The 21,549-nt window shown below is 40.4% G+C and overlaps 2 protein-coding genes across 3 annotated transcripts in view; one reads left to right on the forward strand and one right to left on the reverse strand.

The window, feature by feature from the left end:
- Window positions 1-19,658, forward strand: part of LOC134793582 (folliculin-interacting protein 2) — a 31,533-nt gene extending 11,875 nt beyond the window's left edge. For both annotated transcript variants that reach the window (XM_063765193.1, XM_063765194.1), the window contains exons 5-13: window positions 5,529-5,642; window positions 6,244-6,386; window positions 9,392-9,510; window positions 9,887-10,027; window positions 10,313-10,462; window positions 15,013-16,394; window positions 16,788-16,914; window positions 17,732-17,840; window positions 18,748-19,658. In XM_063765193.1, coding sequence (XP_063621263.1) covers window positions 5,529-5,642; window positions 6,244-6,386; window positions 9,392-9,510; window positions 9,887-10,027; window positions 10,313-10,462; window positions 15,013-16,394; window positions 16,788-16,914; window positions 17,732-17,840; window positions 18,748-18,954 — 2,492 coding nt within the window. In that variant the 3' untranslated portion in view covers window positions 18,955-19,658. The remainder of the gene's footprint in view (window positions 1-5,528; window positions 5,643-6,243; window positions 6,387-9,391; window positions 9,511-9,886; window positions 10,028-10,312; window positions 10,463-15,012; window positions 16,395-16,787; window positions 16,915-17,731; window positions 17,841-18,747) is intronic.
- Window positions 1-21,549, reverse strand: part of LOC134793586 (protein FAM13A) — a 184,677-nt gene that overhangs the window by 151,191 nt on the left and 11,937 nt on the right. The window lies entirely within an intron of this gene.

Consider the following 21,549-nt stretch of genomic DNA (forward strand, 5'->3'; position numbering starts at 1 on the left):
TCGCCAGACTGACCGCAGACTAAGCATGATATCATCAAGGCGGAATTAGAATTTTATCGCCATATTTGGCCTTGCCAGAATTTTTTGGATTATCTTATATTTAAATAAATGTATATGTAATTATCCTAATGTGACATATCACTACATACAAATGCCGATATGTGCACTTAAGCAAATACGGATCCAGAAACAGTAAAACGAAAGGCCGTTCCGTATTGCCTTGAAATCGCGCGTTAGGCGTAATTCACAGTAAGGTGAAATTTCATACTTATGTCACAGAAGTACACACGTTTTAATGATGTACTCGTAGGAAGGTCAATTCATTGTTAAACTATATTTAGCCCGAGGACCGTGGGTGTGGTTAATGACTGCCGAGAGTCATCAGCTTTCTTAATTGTTGGAAGACGATGCGTTGCTGTTTCCTAATTACTATTTACGTGTGGAAATTTTCTTGAACAATTAGTGTTAAGTATATTTTTCATAAATAGCTCAAATTAAATTGACGCGTCCACATTTGCACAAATAACACAGCAAAAGCAGTGTATTGCGGGCATCGCTGTAGATAAAAACCGGCCAAGTGCGAGTCGGACTCGCGCACGAAGGGTTCCGTACCATTACGCAAAAAACGGCAATAAATCACGTTTGTTGTATGTGAGCCCCACTTGAATATTTATTATATTCTGTTTTTAGTATTTGTTGTTATAGCGGCAACAGAAATACATACAAATTTCAACTGTCTAGCTACCACGGTTCATGAGATACAGCCTGGTGACAGACAGACGGACGGACAAATGAACAGATAGACGAACAAACGGACAGTGAAGTCTTAGTAATAGGGTCCCGTATTTACCCTTTGGGTACGGAACCCTAAAAAGAAGTAGAGCCGTAGTTGCGAAGATGTACTTGCAGTCAACAAAGCTATTAGCTTGGCACCCTGCATATGCATACACATTTGTATGCAACTTAATCGTTTTGCTGATATACATATCAGTTTTGTAACTTAAGTATCATTTGATATGTTATCAAAGTAACCCCACACCTTAAAAATATATCGAATTTATTCATATACATGGTACAAAAACATGCCAAAAAACATTATATTGATAAGTTACATATCTAACATACTTTGCCCTCTGTCTAGTGAATGTCCTAATTATATAAGATGCATACTGCAAAAGTAAATAGAGCGCGACCAGCACGTTACTAGACACTTCTATACTAATATTGCACAACCGATGCATTTAAGTCGTACGTCATATGTTCAAAGTCGTATGTTCAAATGGCTAAAGTGTTCCCCCGTCAGTTGCTACTACACGCCTTATCTTCCCTCTGTTATCACAGGAAAACGGTTTGCTCAATAAATTATCAAGTATTATCGGTTAATGTTTACTACTACTATTAGAGGTATCAATGTATTGATACTGATTGCAGTGAATAACGCCAACAGTCCCACATTACACTTTACATCTTTATTACATTGAACTGACGCGACGTTGCGAATTAAACATAATTACGCAGTAATGGTGACAGGCATAGACTAGGAATCCTCTAGACCGAGTTTAGAGCAATTATTTCATGCAAGCGATGATGCCAAAAATGCGGGGGTGCGCGGGACGAGGTGAGCGAGATCCCGTGCCGTGATTGGTCCGTTCAAACGACGAACGAGTTCACGGACGTCACACAAAGACACTTTCGACTCGAACATGGAGTAAATTTACCGTATGCGTGGCAGAGGGGGTAGCGCGACTATGCTCAGTCTGGAGGATGTTTTGTCTGTGGTAACAGGTGTATCAACATAAGTTTTAAAAACCAGTGACAGAAACATTGTTGCCAATTCGAACTTAAACATCCTACTCACGACCACTTTTGCAGTATAATATGACATAAATAGACGTCTTAAGTCGACTGATACATTGTATTGTAGTCATAATGATCGTTGCACTTGATCATTTGTTTTGCCGAGAAACGCCATTAGTTGATGAGATACAACATATAATAGTTATGACTATAGTAGCAAATCTTGCAATACATCTTGCATACGAGTATGACATTTTTCGAATATGTATTTCTTATATACCTACCTACATATGAGGGGCACTCCAAGATCTAATGAAGCTATAGCTATCCTTTACAATGGTACAAAATCTTATTCGTATTGGCGTATGTGAGTTCAGTTGTTTGCGGATATACCTCTCGGCGTTGTTATTGTATGTAAACAAACCGAGCCACGTGACGTAAACCCGCCAGACGAGTTTCCGTATACGGTACGGTCCGCATTGCGAAATGTTCTTGTCGATCACGTGAGTAGGCTAGTGTGCTGTTTAAAGAAGCTGTTTTAGAGTTTGCCCCCACCTACGCAGTGAAGTGTCTTTAAACACTTGGCAAGATGGAAAATCTTTATAAAATCTTTGTAAGGGAAATAGGTACAGGGCGTTTTTTGAACAACTAGCCATATTGTGCAAGGTGATTAGGTAGACCATACTGAACAACTTTTTCCCCGGGGGTCCAACCCCGAAATCACAAAAAAATTTTCGGCCGTTTCATACATTTTGGTAGAGTATGGGAAGGCCAATTTTTTTTTTGGGATTTCGGGGTTGGTCCCATAGAAAAAGTTGTTCAGTATGACCTACCCTGCGATCATACATAACCATGGATACCGCCTTTAGGAACATTACCGTTCAAATTCTCGGGCCAAATTAGCACACATACACAATTACGCCTACATTCAAATAAGACGACGCGTTTACAGAGCCTGTAATTAAAGCTGGTAAACAAAATAAGAGTCATCTTTATTACACTAATGGTACATAGCTAAGTGTAGATGAAATGCATATAATGTCAATAACTACCAATCAGCGACATTAATCCGCTAATAACCTTCTTGCTGTACGTACTGGCCGCTGAGAGTTCGCGGTTCATATTTGATTAGAATATTACTTGGACAGGGATAGGTTTATGCCATACAGTGAAGAACCAGTCAAATAATTCACGTATAATAATTTAATGCAGATTAAAAAATAACTAGTTAAAATGTTGTTATGACATGACAGACTAAAACAACATAAGTAAATATATCATTGTTCGGTTTAAAGATTCTTTATTCTCATAAGAATTTGTACAATTCACTTAAAATGAGAACTTAAATATATACATTTTATTTACATATTATGTCACAAAAGGAGCGACAGACATTGATTAAAATAACATTTTTCATTTAAAATTACACAAGCATTTTATTATATTGCCGGTAAGTATGATTACGTTTTTGTATTAGGAGGTAGGCTGGTGGACAACAGTGCGCGCAATACACGTACGTAGATCGCTGTTGAGAAACATAGAATGGTCGCAACTAGATGTGGCCTCGATGTGTGTTATGATACTTAGGATGAGTATATATATATATATATATATATATATATATATATATATATATATATATATATATATATATATATATATATATATATATATATTTTTATTGTTGACATAATATAGTTTAATTATTTAAAACACATTTCATTGTTATTATTTATATGACTAGATTTATGTATTACACGTGTTGACATATTAATATTTTTAACAATCATTTATTTTAATAGTATAATTTCTAGTATTTGTAAATTTGACTTAAAATAGTGTGTTGTATAAATGTATTCCGCTATAATAAGTATTTTGTATATTTTATTATCAATCTGCATGGTAGTGCGAAGTCACGTTCAGGTATAGTCTGTCCGTTTTTCGAAGATCAAGTACGCCATAGTAAATGTATGGCGAACTTGATCTTAGAAATCGGACTGGCTATACAGTCTGCAAAATTTACATGGGTACACGAATCGGGTCAAAAATATTTGAACAGGCGGAGTCACAATAAATCCCCACTTTCAGTTCAGAATATTTTATATGTATATAGCCGGTCAAGCAAGTTTGTCAGTAGAAAAAGGTGCAAAATTAAAATTTTGTATAGGACCACAGCCGTTCGCGCGCTTACATTTTCTAAATTTGCCGCTCTTATAATATTTTAAACTTTCGCGTTTTGAACACATATTAACTCACATTATACGAAACGAAACTGATTTACTTACGTCGGTAAATCAAGGTAATTGAATATAATTCGCGTTAGACCCGTCTAAAATGTGAGTTAATATGTTTGCCGCTCTTTTCTACTGACGGAAATGGCTTGAGAGAGAACCTACATATATTTGACAGTAGAGGGTGGATTCAAATGATCAACATTTTCAGATAATGTGTGTATTTGTTAAATTAATTCAGTGAAAGCATGATAGGAAAAATGTATCTACATATAGGAGACCGGGTATGATTATCTCACGGGTTATATCTCATGAATAGAACATATTCTAGATATCTTGCCAGGCATCAACTCAATTTCATGTCTCTCTAATTGGACAGCTTTTTTCCATAGTTCTCTGCGAATAGCATCTTGTGGGAATCTGAATGGAAAGTAATGTAAAATGACAATACCAAATTTGATTATTAATTTGAAATAACTAGGTAGTTTTTTTATAGCTCCATCTCATGAAATAAAAAAGAAAAAAAACCTTTGAGAAGGAATTTATTACTACATTTATAATTATATAGAAAATACCTAAACCAAACACAAGTTAATAAAATAGTCTACTTCATTTAGCATAACACCATCCCTATTATCCTCGCAATTTAAAAAGTCGTATGTTGTTATGAAAGTCGTATGCAGTTGTTACGTTTTAGCTTAGCACGGTAGTATTGAAAACAAATCGTCATGTTTTTTCCAAATTCTACTGAAGTTATCTGTTTACTACAAGTGAAAAGTGATTCCACTGTCCTTGGTATGAACTAAAATAACTTCTGCACCACTTCACGACACATGAATATATTTTTAATTAGAAAAAAACGTTGTTTTTATAAATCAATTTAGCCATTTGTCACTGACTGTCATCTCGGTGGTACTGAGATTGCCAATCGAGCAGTTTGTAAGTACCGCCTATCGCGGGGTAGTTTGCGTTGGGTCATAATTGAGCGGACAGAATACTTCCATGTATAGCATTTCGCTGGACCTACCTAATCACCTTGCACAATATGGCTAGTTGTTCAAAGAACGCCCTGTACCTATTTCCCTTACAAAGATTTGCCCTGTATGTCTTACGACGTCACCGGATGCAATCACCAGTCTGCCATTTTTTTTTCTTAAATTATTAATCTTTATGTGCAAGTGTGACCTTGTTTTTGCGTTTCGTCTATGTATTATGAACTACGAACCTCGAAAATCGTACATTTCTTTTACTTACCTCTCTGTCGCTTTTGCATATTTGAACGATAGGGAAGGAAATAGATGAATCTTAGATGTTCGATGTTCGCTGCTAGGTATTCATTCTGACGTGCATTACTAGATGCTAGATAGAAATTCAAATAGCATAATTATATACCTATAACTTATCTGCCTTTATTTCAGAGATCAAGTAAATAATGCAATTCTAGAGTATTGCGTACCTCTGCGACGGCTTTTATTAACACTATGTTGTTTCCTCCTGCAGGTTTTTACGGGGATCAAACGCCGCACAGCAGCATCGGATCGACCTACGATTATTTCTCAATGTTTGACGTTTGGGACGGCAGCAATACTCAGGACGATATGTTCTCTTTTCACAGTAAGTTTACTTTCATATTGATTTCTTTATTAGCATGTTCAAGTGCCCCACTGCTGGGCAACAATTCAAAAAAATATTCTGCAAGTAGTCCTCAAGAGAATTTTCACATGCAAAGGCTACTCTCCTGAATTCCCACGTCTGTGTCCCTAGCCAATCTTCTGCCAATCGCTTTCGGATGTATCCTGATCGTTACGCCTTCCACCTGCGAGTTTATTTGTGAATAAATATTAAGAAAATAAGACACAAATCAATGTTCCACAGTAAGATAAAGCTTGTCTTATGTTGTCGGTACTACGACGATTAATGTTAGATATTTATTTACCTTCTGCTATGAACATAAATACCTATATAAACCTGAAACAGATACTCCATACCAATTTGTCATGAGTCTCGCTTTAATAAGAACAGGGATTTAGACGGTCTTTTTGGAAGGTACATGATGATTTTCTAGTAGTAGGTAACTTTTAATTCGTATTTCTTTTTTACTTACTGAGCATGACATAAATCTGTCGAATACAGTTAAACCTTCAACCACATCTTAGCCAACCAACTTAAATTCTGACGAGCCTTCCAGTTAACATACGTATGTTTCTCTGCCCAGCCCCATCAGGCCGCAAGCTAAGCACGTCGAGCAACGGCAGTTGGCAGCGTCGCACGTTCAGAAATCTAGCGACGCGCTTCGACCTCGGCAACAGCTCGAACCTGCTCGCCGTGCCCAGCGGCTCCACTACCACCGACTCTCAGGTATAGTACAATATGTTAACTTATGATGGCCTCCTCAGGCTTTAAGCACGTCGAGCAACGGCAGTTGGCAGCGTCGCACGTTCAGAAATCTAGCGACGCGCTTCGACCTCGGCAACAGCTCGAACCTGCTGGCCATGCCCAGCGGTTCTACTACGACCGACTCTCAGGTATAGTGCAATATGTTAACTTATGGTGGCCCTATCAGGCTTTAAGCAACGGCAGTTGGCAGCGGCGCACGTTCAGAAATCTAGCGACGCGCTTCGAACTCGGCAACAGCTCGAACCTGCTGGCTGTGCCAAGCGGCTCCACTACCACCAACTCTCAGGTACAGTGCAATGTGTTAACTTATGGTGGCCCTATCAGGCTTTAAGCAACGGCAGTTGGCAGCGGCGCACGTTCAGAAATCTAGCGACGCGCTTCGACCTCGGCAACAGCTCGAACCTGCTGGCTGTGCCAAGCGGCTCCACTACCACCAACTCTCAGGTACAGTGCAATGTGTTAACTTATGGTGGCCCTATCAGGCTTTAAGCAACGGCAGTTGGCAGTGGCGCACGTTCAGAAATCTAGCGACGCGCTTCGACCTCGGCAACAGCTCGAACCTGCAGCAACTCTCAGGTGCAATAACACTACAATTTAAGATACAAGAACCGTGTGCATTGCAGGGTCAGCCATCTTGTAGCCTGATACTTGGTGGCTTTGCCATCTTGTGGCGTAAGTCGGATCCTTGAACTCGACATTCACACTTCCCGCTAATAAACAAGGGCTCCTGTGTATACAACCTGGTTGAAAACCCGTTTTTAAATTATTATAATTGTTTTGGCCTCCACATGCACTTGTAACGTGTTAATGTGTTTTGTATATTCGATGTTGTCCGAGAGGTAAAATCATGAAGCAATATGCAACTGCACTTTTGAGGTCAGTGTGCCCTTGACCCGTTGTTGCATTCAGTACTTTCCATCTCGTCTAAAAGTCAAGTACATGCCTTCTCGGACACTGACGCACTGGTCGACCTTTAGGTGATCATCTTAAGAATACAATGGGTGTTCATTATATGGCAATTTTATTGTGATGTGAAGATTACCATACAGCGAATCTAGTCATGTGATGAGAAGCTAATACTTTTGTAATGAGCTTTGTACATGTATCTTATTATAACGATAAATCTAAGGTGGAAAAACGTATGTTCAAGATTAAAGGTGTTTTTGTTGCTTCTTGCATCATAATTACAAGAAAACGTTTGTTTGGTGTAATAAAACGCGTTTGCCCAAGACATATTCTAATGAGCGCTAATTTTTCTATGTGCATATTTCGAACGTTTATATTGAATGTCCAGTCCCTGCGGATAGGCTAGCTTTCCATTGTCGATTGTAGGATAGTTTAGTTAATTGTATAGTAGGTAGTTTTGTAAATTGTTTATGTGTTCACAATACCCACTACATCTATAGGTAGTGTAGTGTGAAAATACCTCATGTCATTTATTTTCTGGGGAGTCCGTGGCATTTTGCCTCAGCGCATGTAAATCGACAAAATCACTACCTATTTTTATGTATGCGTTTATTTATTTCCTTTATCTAACAATCCGTACAAAGTCGTCAGGTAGATAATGTTTTTGTTTTTGCCCAAATGGTTTTGTTTACGTGTCAATGTTCGCTTTATCTCTCGTATAAGGGTCGTCATGTTGTCCCCATATACGTACAGGCCACGGTCACGGCCAGGTTTGGCCACGTGACAGGTTCTCACTCTTCCGTTTGTTCTTTACATAGGCTGTTATCAAAGAGAATTTATACGTATGTTTTATAATGGTGCTTACATTTGACATAAAAAACGTGCTACCATTTGTATTTACATATATGTAGTCTAAAGTCATACGATACTAAACGTTAGCACAGAACGGCGGATTCGATCAGCACTTCGCGCGTATCTCGCCCAGTAAGAGTTGGTGAAAGCCTAAAAGCACGGAAACCAGTTCATGCACTGTTTGTACACAGTTTATCGACAAACGCGTGATCCGTCACATGACATGAGTGACCGCGGCTATCGTTCAGTCATATGACTTGTTATCGGCGATGACAAACAGCTATTAACATAAATTCTCAAGTAACCTGATAAGTGACGGCTCATTATGCCACAGGTTTATTGTGACTCACTGTCTTGTGATAGACCGCTATGTCTGCAAGTCACGCTATGGGGGATTGAGTACCGCTAGTTTCGTGCGTTGATTGCAGCCTTCTAAATTGCCGGTCGTTTGAATAGATGCTAATGCATTGTTTCTCGCTGTCTTAATGCGAATGACCTTTTTTCCTTTTTTGTGTCGCTAAATTACTATTTGACAGGAGGTTATGAAATAGCAATACAACCGAGCAGCGTACCTGCTTTTGTTTCACTATTTTTAATCCCGGTCTTGATTCCCGTAAGTACATATTGATTCAAAGCTCTTAGTCTTAGTTTTCTCTGGAATATAGCACTGGGGTAAATAATGTAGCTATACATGATTTATGTAATAATTCCAAACAAACAAACATATTAATCAGTGTATGTCAGGGCTGAAGTCTGATAATTGCGCTATAATAGACGTTACGCAAATATTACTTTATTATTATCTAGCCCTAACTCGAGAGTCACCTTTGATAAATTCGTGTGAGCCAAAACTTGGCTTTTATGGCTACTGTTGCTGTCACGGTTCATTCTTTCCATCTTTTACGCGGGTAGGATTGGAAGGCCGGGCCGCCGGTCGTCTTTGATCCGCGCCAAAAACCGGATCGGATAGACCTACGGCAATATTGGTTGCCAAGAGACAGCCTTTATGGCGACCCGGCGCGGCTTGGAACGTGGTTTTCACTATTGTAGGGCCAAAACCAACGTGCTTACAGAGTCGTAAATGATTACGCTGGCTGTCACGCTCGTACTCGCGATCTCAAGCGATGCGTGTTGCAGCTTTCTCTTGATTTTATTGCTCTACCGGCACGTTAGTTTGGAGTTCTCTATATCGGAGCATGTTGTTACAGGTATACAGCTGTAGCTCGACCAGCGGGACGAGCGACAGCCTGGCGAGTAGTTGCGCGGCGTTGAAGAAGAACAAGCTGGGGTTGGCACTGCTCATCAGTGTCCCTGATGCTGCTGAGAAGTGAGTATGAAAAACAAATTTAAGTGGTTCGTTCATTTAAGTGTTTATTTATGGAAAGTGATTATGTTTTTGGTCGATCATTTTAAATCCACTGGTATTATTGAATAGTAGTACATAGGTACATAAACCGTTGATCAGTACGAGTATATCAAATGATATAATGACGGCATCACGAATACTCTGAACTACTCGTATCCCAAAACGAAAACCGAACGGAATACTTACACACGTCTGAATTAAATGTTTTGTGTTCGCTTCCGTTTTTTATATTCGTTTATATTTTCATACTCAATCGACCGTCGTGTTTCATATGCGTGCGTTCCATGCGTCGCACTAGGCCACCCACCATAACCCTAACCGCAGCGCCCCTTTGCAGAGACTTCGTCCGGCGATGCGTGGAGATGTCCCCTCAACTGCAGAGCATGGTGTGTCGGCTACGCCTGGCCACAATGACGGCCGGCGCCGGCGGCAAATTCGTCGCTACGTTGCATCAGGCCGCTCATGACGCGGCTGGATGGTAACTACAATGAACCCTAGCCGTAGCGTTTTTTTGCAGAGACTCCGGCGATGGATGATGGCCCCCTAACTGCAGAGCATGGTGTGTCGGCTACGCCTGGTCACTATGGATATTGATATTTAGAAAAATACTTACTATAATAATCAACATTAAGATCTGAGCTTTCATTGTGTATTTCAAATGTTACACATTCTTTGGATAATGACATCTGTTATTATCCAAAGAATGTGTGGACATTGAGATTGTGTATATGCGTGTACAGTTTGATGATGATGACGTTTGCAGGCTATCTCAACTGCTGTCCGGGCCACGACTCCAACCAGCGTGGCTCCGCCTCGTATCCAGCGAGCCTCCGCGCTCGCACAAGCTCGCCGACTCCTTGCTCGCGGACCTGTGCGCGGTGCTGGCCCGCGCCGACACCAAGGACACCAACTTGTGAGTACTGTTTTAACTGTCCCGTGTGGCTCCGCGCTCGCACTAGCTCACCGACTCGTTGCTCGCGCACCTGTGTGCGGTGTTGGCTCGCGCCGACACCAAGGACACCAACTTGTGAGTACTGTTTTAGCTGTCCTGTGTGGCTCCGCACTCGCACAAGCTCGCCGACTCGTTGCTCGCGCACCTGTGTGCGGTGTTGGCTCGCACCGACACCAAGGACACCAACTTGTGAGTACTGTTTTAGCTGTCCCGTGTGGCTCCGCGCTCGCACAAGCTGCCGACTCGTTGCTCGCGCACCTGTGTGCGGTGTTGGCTCGCACCGACACCAAGGACACCAACTTGTGAGTACTGTTTTAGCTGTCCCGTGTGGCTCCGCGCTCGCACAAGCTGCCGACTCGTTGCTCGCGCACCTGTGTGCGGTGTTGGCTCGCACCGACACCAAGGACACCAACTTGTGAGTACTGTTTTAGCTGTCCCGTGTGGCTCCGCGCTCGCACAAGCTGCCGACTCGTTGCTCGCGCACCTGTGTGCGGTGTTGGCTCGCACCGACACCAAGGACACCAACTTGTGAGTACTGTTTTAGCTGTCCCGTGTGGCTCCGCGCTCGCACAAGCTGCCGACTCGTTGCTCGCGCACCTGTGTGCGGTGTTGGCTCGCACCGACACCAAGGACACCAACTTGTGAGTACTGTTTTAGCTGTCCCGTGTGGCTCCGCGCTCGCACAAGCTGCCGACTCGTTGCTCGCGCACCTGTGCGCGGTGTTGGCTCGCACCGACACCAAGGACACCAACTTGTGAGTACTGTTTTAGCTGTCCCGTGTGGCTCCGCGCTCGCACAAGCTGCCGACTCGTTGCTCGCGCACCTGTGCGCGGTGCTGGCCCGCGCCGACACCAAGGACACCAACTTGTGAGTACTGTTTTAACTGTCCCGTGTGGCTCCGCGCTCGCACAAGCTCACCGACTCGTTGCTCGCGAACCTGTGCACGGTGCTGGCCCACAACGACACCAACTTGTAAGTGATACTCGTGTCCTACGCTACGTATAACTTTGAAAACCATTGATCGAAAGTACCGCTCTGCAAAACGCCTCGTATCGTAGATTGTAAATTAATTTTATGAGAACCATAACATTTACTCTGAATTGACTCTCACAAACTTGTGTTTTATTTTCGGTACGTTAATTATTCATATGATTAGTAACGTGGAAAACACCGTGGCACCTAGCACAGTAAAATTAACGGCTTTGCTGTTAAGAATGTTTGTCAACTATTAAAAAGAAGGACACAAACAAAGGAAACGTCCTGGGCGTCTCTAATTAATAGTTTGAACAGACGCCAATACCTATTTGTCTCTCAATTTCTAAATTAATAGACATCTGACCTCGGAAATTCAAACTATAATAACTTTTACAATTTAATGCGCATCAGTATTTCAGTTTGCGTAGGTCAGGGTTTTAGTGATATTCACGTTATACATTATCTTGTTTATTATTGGATACTCTATAATAAATTAATGAATGCTATTATAATAATATTTCTTAACGCAAATTTACGTACTTAAATTTCGTCATTACAATTAGTATTTTATTTGACTAACGATTATATTTGGTCTCTTAATATCTAAATTAATAGACATCTCACCTCGAAAAATTCAAATATATAATATCTCAACAATTTAATGTCCTGAGATCGTTATATTCACGTGATACAATAACTTGTTTGGCATTAGATACTGTATAATCTATTAATGAGTGCTATTTATTATACACGGTGGCTAAAAAATAACTGCATTCGCGTTGCCAGGGAGGTTTTGGGATTATACACAGCAACTTTTACTATGGGACCAATCCCGAATCACGAAAAAAAACTTTACCTTCCCATAGAAAATGTATGAAACAGCCAATTTTATTTCGCGATTTCGAGTCTTGGTCCCATAGTAAAAGTTGCTCAGTATAACCCCAAAACCACCCTGGCAACGCAGTTATTTTTTAATCAGCCTGTATATAGATATTACACTAATTTACCTAAATTAAATGGTATCATAACGATTAGTGTTTTATTTACTGTTGGCTATTTGCGTCTTATTACTGTGTAAATACATTGTACAAGTAGGAAAGTACAGCTTATCTCGAATAGGTACATTAAAAGTAAAATTAGTAATTAAATTGTACAAATACCTATTTGTCGGATGCTTACACTAATTTATAGCTGTTTTGAAAGGGGATTAAGTTTATCTTCTATTATTTTACCGTTCATACTCTTCGTCCCTGACATTACAACAATAATTTAGCAGCTCTGTAATTTTTATCCGCTAATCTAGACGTTGACGTACTAATGCGTGCTCGCAGTTAAAATTAAATTTATGGCCGTACACTCGAAATACTGGCCAGAAATCTTGCCATTCTAATATACACTCTGTTACCATAACGCAAGGTTCTTGCTAGTCCCCAGTTGTGTAACTTATTGTTGTTTAATTTGCCAAAGATTATGATCACATGATCTTTCAAGAACTTCCAGTGGATCTGGATGTCGTCGACCAGACATTTATCTTATCTAGCGAGTATAAAAGTGTAGGCCGTTAATTCCCTGTTAATATATAGAGAGCTTTACAAATAGACCGTCACCTGGAGACGATCCAAGTTCTATGCAGCTCCGGTTGATGACTTAGAAAAATCGTGGATCATTTACCTTAAACTACGCATTATGAGACGTTTACATAGACTCGCGGCCACCACATATAGGCTATTTTATACTTGTCAAAGATTACGCTGCCAGATGCAGTACTTCGTTGCACCCACTACGGTATAACAAATATGTACCCTCATCTGTTATTTATTTGTGATAAGGAATAAATGATAGATAATATTCACATTGACACATTACAAATAGGTTGCCTAGTTAAATTGCGCACGGAAAGTCAATTTTTTTTTTATATATCTAACTGTAAGAAGTTGCCTTATTAAACAGTTGGTACAGTCCATGGATGCCTAGATTTTTGATGCAAATTTGAAAAATCGGTTAATCTAAAAATATACGATTAAAAATTTAAATATACGCCTTGTTCCCAAATTACACCCCCGCAAACGTCAGTTAACTATCTAAATCTGCATGGAATGTTTCAGGAAAGTGATCTGTTAGGAAGATACATGTTTTGGCTCGTTAGCGTTTGACCGATAATTACCTGGGACGTGTGAGTGACGAGCTGTCTTCTACTCTCGTGGGTGGCCCTTTGTGACTTATGGACTGTTAGTGTTAGACCACGATAAGTCTGCAACGATTTTCATAGCACACGCAGTGCAAGTGTTATTTTAAAAGTCAAACTTCTATGAAATTATGACGTATGAATAACATTTGCACTGCGTGTGCTGTCAAAATCGTTGCACACTTATCTTGGTCTAACTCTAGAACTTTTAGGTGATGTTGTCATTGTTGAATTGAAACTACGATGCGACGCGACGTGATAAATCAATCATAATAAATAAATAATTAGTAATTATTGGATTGGTCTTCTATTCTCGCGGGTCCATAAGGCCCTTCTTGTGACTTATGGACAGGACTTTTGGATGTTGTTGTTATTCTTGCAACTATGATGCGGGTTAAATAGGTAGAATAATTATTTACCGAGCGAGTGCGAAGCGTCTCCGTTTTAACTTGGCCCAAAATGATTTCGTATGTTAAATATGCGGGCAGAGGTGAGTTCCGGCTATTATGTCTCTACAAGTCGCATATCTTAACCGATTCTCGTCAAATTTTGTAATCAGGTTCGATAATTATTGATTGAATAAATGCCATGAATAAATAAATTATTGCCAGATTAAAATGCCATCATTACAGTATCTTACCCATCATTTTCTTCTTGACAATATTGTTTTTTTGGCGCAGCCATAGTAGGTTAGAGTCGTTCACTCTACATTCGCGAACAATATTTATTTGCGTAGGTATTTCACGTGATGTTGTTATTTTCGATCGATGTTTACAAAGCGGAGCGGTTGTGCAACTAATGACTTACCAATTTGTTTAGCGTTTACTGTTTAGGATGTCCCTTCTATATTTACACGTTTCATTGACTTGGACTTTTAAAATTAGACATCCTAAACAAGGAGTTGTTGTAGCAGAAATAACATAGAAATGTTTACACTACTCATATTCATGCGTATCGCAATTCATGCCCTTTAAAAGCTTCGGTTTGCCCATGTTCAATAATTACATTTATTAACACAAGTATAATAAGCGAAATGACGCCTTCGATGCTATATTTAAATTGGTACTCGTAGATGTTTGAACAAATAACGTTTTCTCTCTTAACTTCAATATTACATCATTAGCAGCCTATATTATTAGGTCAAGTCAAAGCGAAACGTAATACATTTTTGTTGCTCTTATGACATGTATATCTAAATAGTATCTGAAAGTTAATTTTGACATGTTTCTAACCGGTTACATTCGAAATGATGGGCACATCGGTATAGAGAAAACTACCGACCGGCGCTTGGGTTTTTAAAGATTTACGTAGTAATTATCCTTAGGTCCTTATGGTTATTAAATATTTCCAGCTTCATCAGCACGCTACTGACGCACGTGCTGACGTACCACCTGGGCTGGGTGAGCACGGTGAGCCCGTACGAGGGCCCCGCGCCGCCGGTGCGCCGGCCGCACAACGCGCTGTGGGCGCAGCTCGCCGACCTGCACGGCGCCGTCGGCTTCCCCGTCCGCCAGGCCAAGACCATCATCAGCGGCGCCGAAACCGTCTTCGTCAACAAGCTCCTAGTCGTCCTTACATACTTCGTCCGCTGCGGCGACGTCGTCCGCAATGACTTCGAGTTCGACGACAGTGTTCTTAGGGAAAGTGAAACGGTGACGCTCAAAAGGACCGCGCCGGCCAAGTGCGATAGTGTCAAGGACGATGCGACGCCCGCTCCGAGTCGCGGCTTCGGACGGTCGACGACGCTCGCCAATCTAAATCGGCAGCTCTCTACTAGTGTAGATTTCGAGGAACGGTGCATGTCAAGCGAGAAGAGCACGAGAGGAATCAGGAGGAACCCCACGATGATGCTCGCGGCCAAGTCATCCTCCGATTCCAGTCTCGATTCGACCGCGTCCGAGGAAGAAGTGGAAAGAAAGGTCGTGTTCGTCCTCGGCGACGATGAGAAGCTAGTCGGGTTGAAGAACAAATCGAACGGCGGAAAAAGCGTAAAAAGGTCCTCCAAAATACAACACGAGCCGCTAAATCTAGACGCGATAGAGAAAGCTGGCGACGAGGAAAAGAAAGGCTGCGACCAGAAGCCCTGCGAGCAGAAATGCTCCCGGAGCGCCGACAGCCCGTCCAAATGCTGCGCGCAAACACTTCAACATTCCAAACCAATAAAACATTCCGGCTTTAAGTTCGAGTTCGATAAATACCCTCAGATAGTCACTAATTATATGAAAAGCAAGAACTTAGAAATATTAGATAGGCATTATATCGGGAAACCGGGAAATCTGAAGCTTGACAATTTCCAGTTCGATCCGACGATCGTTCCGCCGATACAAGAAGAGCGTTGCGAGGCGTGTTACAAGTGTCAGATGATGGAATCTATGCTTCAGACTCCCACGAACGCTTCCGAGTTGGAATACATGAACGACGTACCGCGGCAGTCCGATCCTCAGTACGCGAAGGAGTCTACAGTGAGCGATAGTGTTCAAGTGTCCCCGAAGACTTTTGTTAGGAGAAAAAAAGAGGCGACTTTAGTAGTGAACGTTAAACCTAGTGTGTCGGTGGAAGTGAGCAGGGTAGACGGGTGCGGACGCGGGAGCGAGCGGGACAGAGGCTGTGTGCGGCAGGTGATCGAGTTCTCGGTGCCGCGGCTGGTGCGGCGGCCGGCGCTGGCGGCCGGCCTCGACGGCTCTCTACTCGGCGGGGTCACCAACCATTATGTACCTGATTTAGTTTTACAAGGTTAGTACACAGATCGCTGGCTCAATATTACAAAGTTGTATGTTACATTTTCAAGATAGTTGAAATGCGACTTTCAAATTTCAGTTCGATAAAAGTGAAACATAGAACCCTGTAATATTTTGCTAGCAAGATGCTAATACAGTACATTATTAACCATATGGTTGTAAATGACCCATTGTACTCGAAATATTTTAATACTTTAAGGGTGAAATCGGTGATTTCAGTGTCAACATAGTTCAATGCTTTAATTTTCATTTCGACTCAGGAAAGTAAAATAAATCTTTAAAAAAAATTGAAATGAAATGAAGTTGTGTAGGTATCTTTTATTGAAAAATTGAAGAAATACCTATTTTGATTAACAATATACAACAGATATATATTTTCTTATTCTAGGAACAATATCGAAACCTCAAACGTGGGAGATGGATCTCCGGCGAGATCTAGATTTGGCGTCGTGTCTCAACAAGGCCAGCGACGCGTGCGCAATGCCGGTCGCTATCGTGGGGGATACTGACGCTTGGTAAGTTTACCGTTCGGAGCATTCCTAAAGGGTGGTATTCCATCTGTCCAATATCGTTGTCCAATGTGTATTGCGTCTCACAAGTTTGTTTAATGAGAGAGTGAGAGGCAATGATATTGGACAGGTGGAATACCACCCTTATTTGAAATAGCTACAACCTTGGGTAGGTAGGTGGATATTTCTAATATTTTGACGTCAATAAACAAAGGCTTAAGTGACAGTGAGCGGGGCACAACGGCATAACGCTCGTAGAGCCGACGGCCGAAGGCCCTCAATAATGTATACCGATAATTTGATCAAGATCCCATTCCCAGGAAATAAAGAGTGCGAGAATTCGCATGCAAGTTGAATTTGCATTTGATCAGTTGGCTGAATTCAATATAACCTCAATGGTCCGCAATGTTTAAACTCGCTTGCTAGTATGTTACATCAAGAACTCACACAGTACTGACCGTTCTTTACTGAGGGGCTTCCAACCGTCACAACTATTTGGCACGTGAATTTCTAAAACATATTTAATAGTTGCGTTTGTTTGTCTCAATGGGGTTGGTCGCTCGAAGTATTTAGCAGATGGCGCCAGCATAGCTTGCCCTATCGATTCTTTGAATTGTGTCATTTTTTTAAATGGAATTTTATGCCGGTATTCCAGCTCTTTAAGCCAAATCTTAAAACTAAACTAGTGAAAGGGGCAAGCTATGATGGCGCCATCTATGCAAACCTTTGACAGTTGCCAACCACATAGAATCTGTATTTAAATAGAGTCTGATAGTTAACTCAAAAGTATGTTTGTATTAATGTTTGTGTCGTGTTGTTGCAGGGAGGTGCGCGTGGTGGGGCGCGAGGCGGGCGGCGGCATGTCGGCGCTGGTGGGCGCCATGCTGGACGCGCTGCCCGCCATGCGCCGCGCCCGGGTGCCCGCCTACCAGGTGAGCCGGAGACCAGTCCACCCTCACAACCGTGTCAGCCCTGATCAGAGAGCTGTCGGCCAAGCATGTGTTTCGTGGCCAAGACGTTAGTCACACTCGCAGTCGCAGTCGCGTGGCGCGAGCTTGGTGCAAAGTACGCGCGCCCCTGCGATGTGACGAAGCCTTGAAAAAACAGCAGAGACATACGATCTAAATGCACATACTCCGTTACTATTCGATACCTATATAATGAAGGCTTAGGCTCCAACAAAACATTCTCATGTTGTGATTTAATATGTCCGGGCATCCGTACCCCGTTGTTTAAACTTAGCCATTCTTGCTAAATATAGGTATTGCTGCTATTTCTTATCTCACTCGATTATTGTAATAATCATAGACTTAAGGCTGGATATATGGACAGGAATGAAGGGAAATTCACCGTCTGATATACCCGGTGTTGTTGGACACGGTTTAGGCGTTAATTATGAGATTTTACATTTTATAGCATTTTGAAAGTAACTTTTTTAGAAAGTGATCCTTGACATATGTATATTGTATTGAAATGACAATTCTTATAAACAATTTTTAAGCGAACTCTGTAAACACTTATAGCGTTATTCATAAACGCGTTACTGGCTTGAATTAGCTATGAATCGTTTGTCTTTATTTGTCATTTTGACTTATGTATTTGTAAAGGGGCCCAAAGATTACCAGTTCGCCGGACGATATCAGCCTGTCAGTTGTTCGGAACTGTCACCTTTTGCGTTTAACTGACAGGCTGATATCGTCCGGCAAACAGGTAATCTGTGGGACTCTTAAGAAAGAGATAAACCATAATTTAACTAAATCAGGCCCGTAAAGTTTTATGAATAAAGTATACAGTTATTGTATGAAAATTACTTATTATATCAAACTTATTTTGTTACAGTGCCTATCATATCTAGAGGGTAAACTGCGCGAGTTCTGCGTACTGTCCAAGACGCTTGCCGACATGCTAATGTCGACAGATTTCTGCGACATAGCCACCCTCACCAAGACACTCAACATCGACGTCAACGACGTGCCGCTACTGCTCGCCATCGCCACCACTCACACACCTCAAGTCGCCGCCAGATACGGCATCAGTTATAGGTAGCAAGCGAAATACGAATGTGTCTGATTACTATAGAGCTCAATTTTCAGTAAGCTGCTATGTGGCCGATTATATAGGGTAGGAACGAGTAACAATTTTAACCACGCATTTCTAAAGTCATAAGGAGCAGGAAAAACATTTTTTTTTGCATGTTTGTGTGTTGTCTTCACACGACACATTATTTCTTTTTTCATCTTGGCGAGTAAAAGAACATTACAACGAACCAGTGTTTTTTTAATACAGATAATATTTGCGAGTTTCCTTTAAAACTTTAATGTCTGTCAGTAGGTATGTCTAAACGAAGTCACATTGTGTTGAATTGAAGTCACACACAAAAAGGCGTTTTTCACTGAGTTGCGTAATGCAAACCAATTTTCACTAGAATTGACATTATCTCTAAAACAAGACCGATTTCATAAAAGTTTGTACGACATTTTAGTCTCTAAATGCGGCCAAGAATACACATTTCTCGTTCTAATACTCGTTCCCACCCTGTATCTAAGTGTGATGATATAGAACTCGATTTTATGTTAAAATACTGTCTTGTCATTAACTTAATATCAAATATGCTACAAGGCTGCCTAAATATTTAGTATAAGCTTCATTTAAAAAGAGGTCTCACTATTAAAATTATCTTTGGCTGGTTTAGGACTGACAACACCTTTTAGTAGTGAGCCGTCTTTGAGATGACTTCCAGCGATTTCAAAAATTTAGACCCGCTAGACTCAGACGGTTGATGTGGTGGTTTTCATTTTGTTGTAAAAAAAATAGCTAAATTAGTTTTAGTATCTGATATTTACTTACTGAACGTAACACAAACGAAGCGATTCGGGAAACCTCTCAATCTCGCTGTAACAGTGGGGAGACACTCCTGACTTCGGGAAAACTCGGCTCCGTTCGGCTCATCATTGCTCCGAACAATTATTAGGGTTGGCACCACGTGACGGTCTTTTGCGTGCACGACCCCAGATAAGATAATGACCTGAATTTTGACAACCCTAAATAGCCGAAAGCGATACTGCCATACACTAAAAAAGGATAGCCTGATTCGTCCCTGAATTGCTGTCAGAGTTCGGTTTTGTAGGAAGTGCCCTTTCTGTACGGCAGTACAATTATTTATTCTGTGGCTGTAATCAACCTTTTTTAACTTCTCATAGACCGTCTGAGTTAAGTAGTAGAGAAGGTATGTTGGATTAAATACTATTAAGACTGTTCTATCAACTTGTGAAATAAGAAATATTAACCGAGGTGAATGCGGTGGATGGGATCTGTGATTATTAAAGTTTATTTTTGTATATAAACCGGATATATATGTTAATGTCATTAAATCATGGAAGGCCTAGAAAGATAACTGTAAGGTGCACTCACAATACTGCAATACTGTAATACTGTAACTCATAATGTTAGCAACCCAAACTATGCAAAATATTTGTTAAACTGTTTATAAATTAACTATTAAACCCGCTACATCACAACGCTACTAGTGACATCACAGTTATATTTGTGTAAAAATTAAAGGTCAAATATATATTGTTATCACTGAAAGTTTTACGAGATAATTCCATAGAAACTATATGTACCTACAGTAATCATGCAAAATATAGTATATATAAGTATACAAAACGTGTAGCTAAGCTTCATGTTAGTAAATTATTTATAAGCATTTTCAAAATGCCTAGTCTTAAAATAAATTTGAGATATTATCAGCTTTTATATGAATATGAAATTTGAAAATGTTAAACATTTTAATGTCAAGTATATAAATTTTGTCACATGCATCGTGTCACGCCAGGATTAGTCATGTTATTTTTTTTAATAGTTAATGTTATAATTGTTATAAAACAAGAGGAAATGTGAAGTCAGGTTAGCAAGATAAATTAATAATGTAGGTACTTTTATTTGGTAAAATATTTTTTGTATAACTATGTATATGATAATTGGATGTCAAGTTACTAAAGAAGAGACGCTTTCTAGATAGATTTTCGTACATTGACCCGGCTGTTGCTATCTCTATTGCACGTGCATTATTTAACGGATGGTTAAAGCTAAAGTACAACTAAAAGTACAAAGCTAAATGATCAACTAAAACAAGCATTAATCAGTAAACGTTTTGACATGAAATTGTAGGTTTATTTTGTAATAATTGTACCTTGCTATTCCGGCTATAACCGCGAAAATCGAAGTTCGCAAATTGCGGGCATTTTTCTCTGTCACTCTAATTACGCCTTCATTGGAGTAAAAGAGAAAGATCCCCGCAATTTGCGAATTTCGGTTTTCACGGTAGCCCCTCTGACTTTGTGTTTCGAGTAATCATGATCCGAGGTCATTTTTTTTCGTATCCAAATGTAATGCTATTTTTTATACCTTAATAAATTATTTTTCTCATGGTCAGTGATTATTTTATTAAAATACTTTATACTCATACACACCTCTTTTACCATAGAAATAAGGATGAAAATTATTAAAAAAATATATTTGTAATTCTCAAAATGAGCTCTTTCATTTGACATATAACATGATATAGTTTGAAAAACTTTATTTTGTAATTTTCTCATTTACCCCCCAAAAGTAGCCCCCATGTTTAAAATTCATTTATTT

The sequence above is a fragment of the Cydia splendana genome, chromosome 9 (genome assembly GCF_910591565.1).
Source record: "Cydia splendana chromosome 9, ilCydSple1.2, whole genome shotgun sequence".
NCBI lineage: Eukaryota > Metazoa > Arthropoda > Insecta > Lepidoptera > Tortricidae > Cydia > Cydia splendana.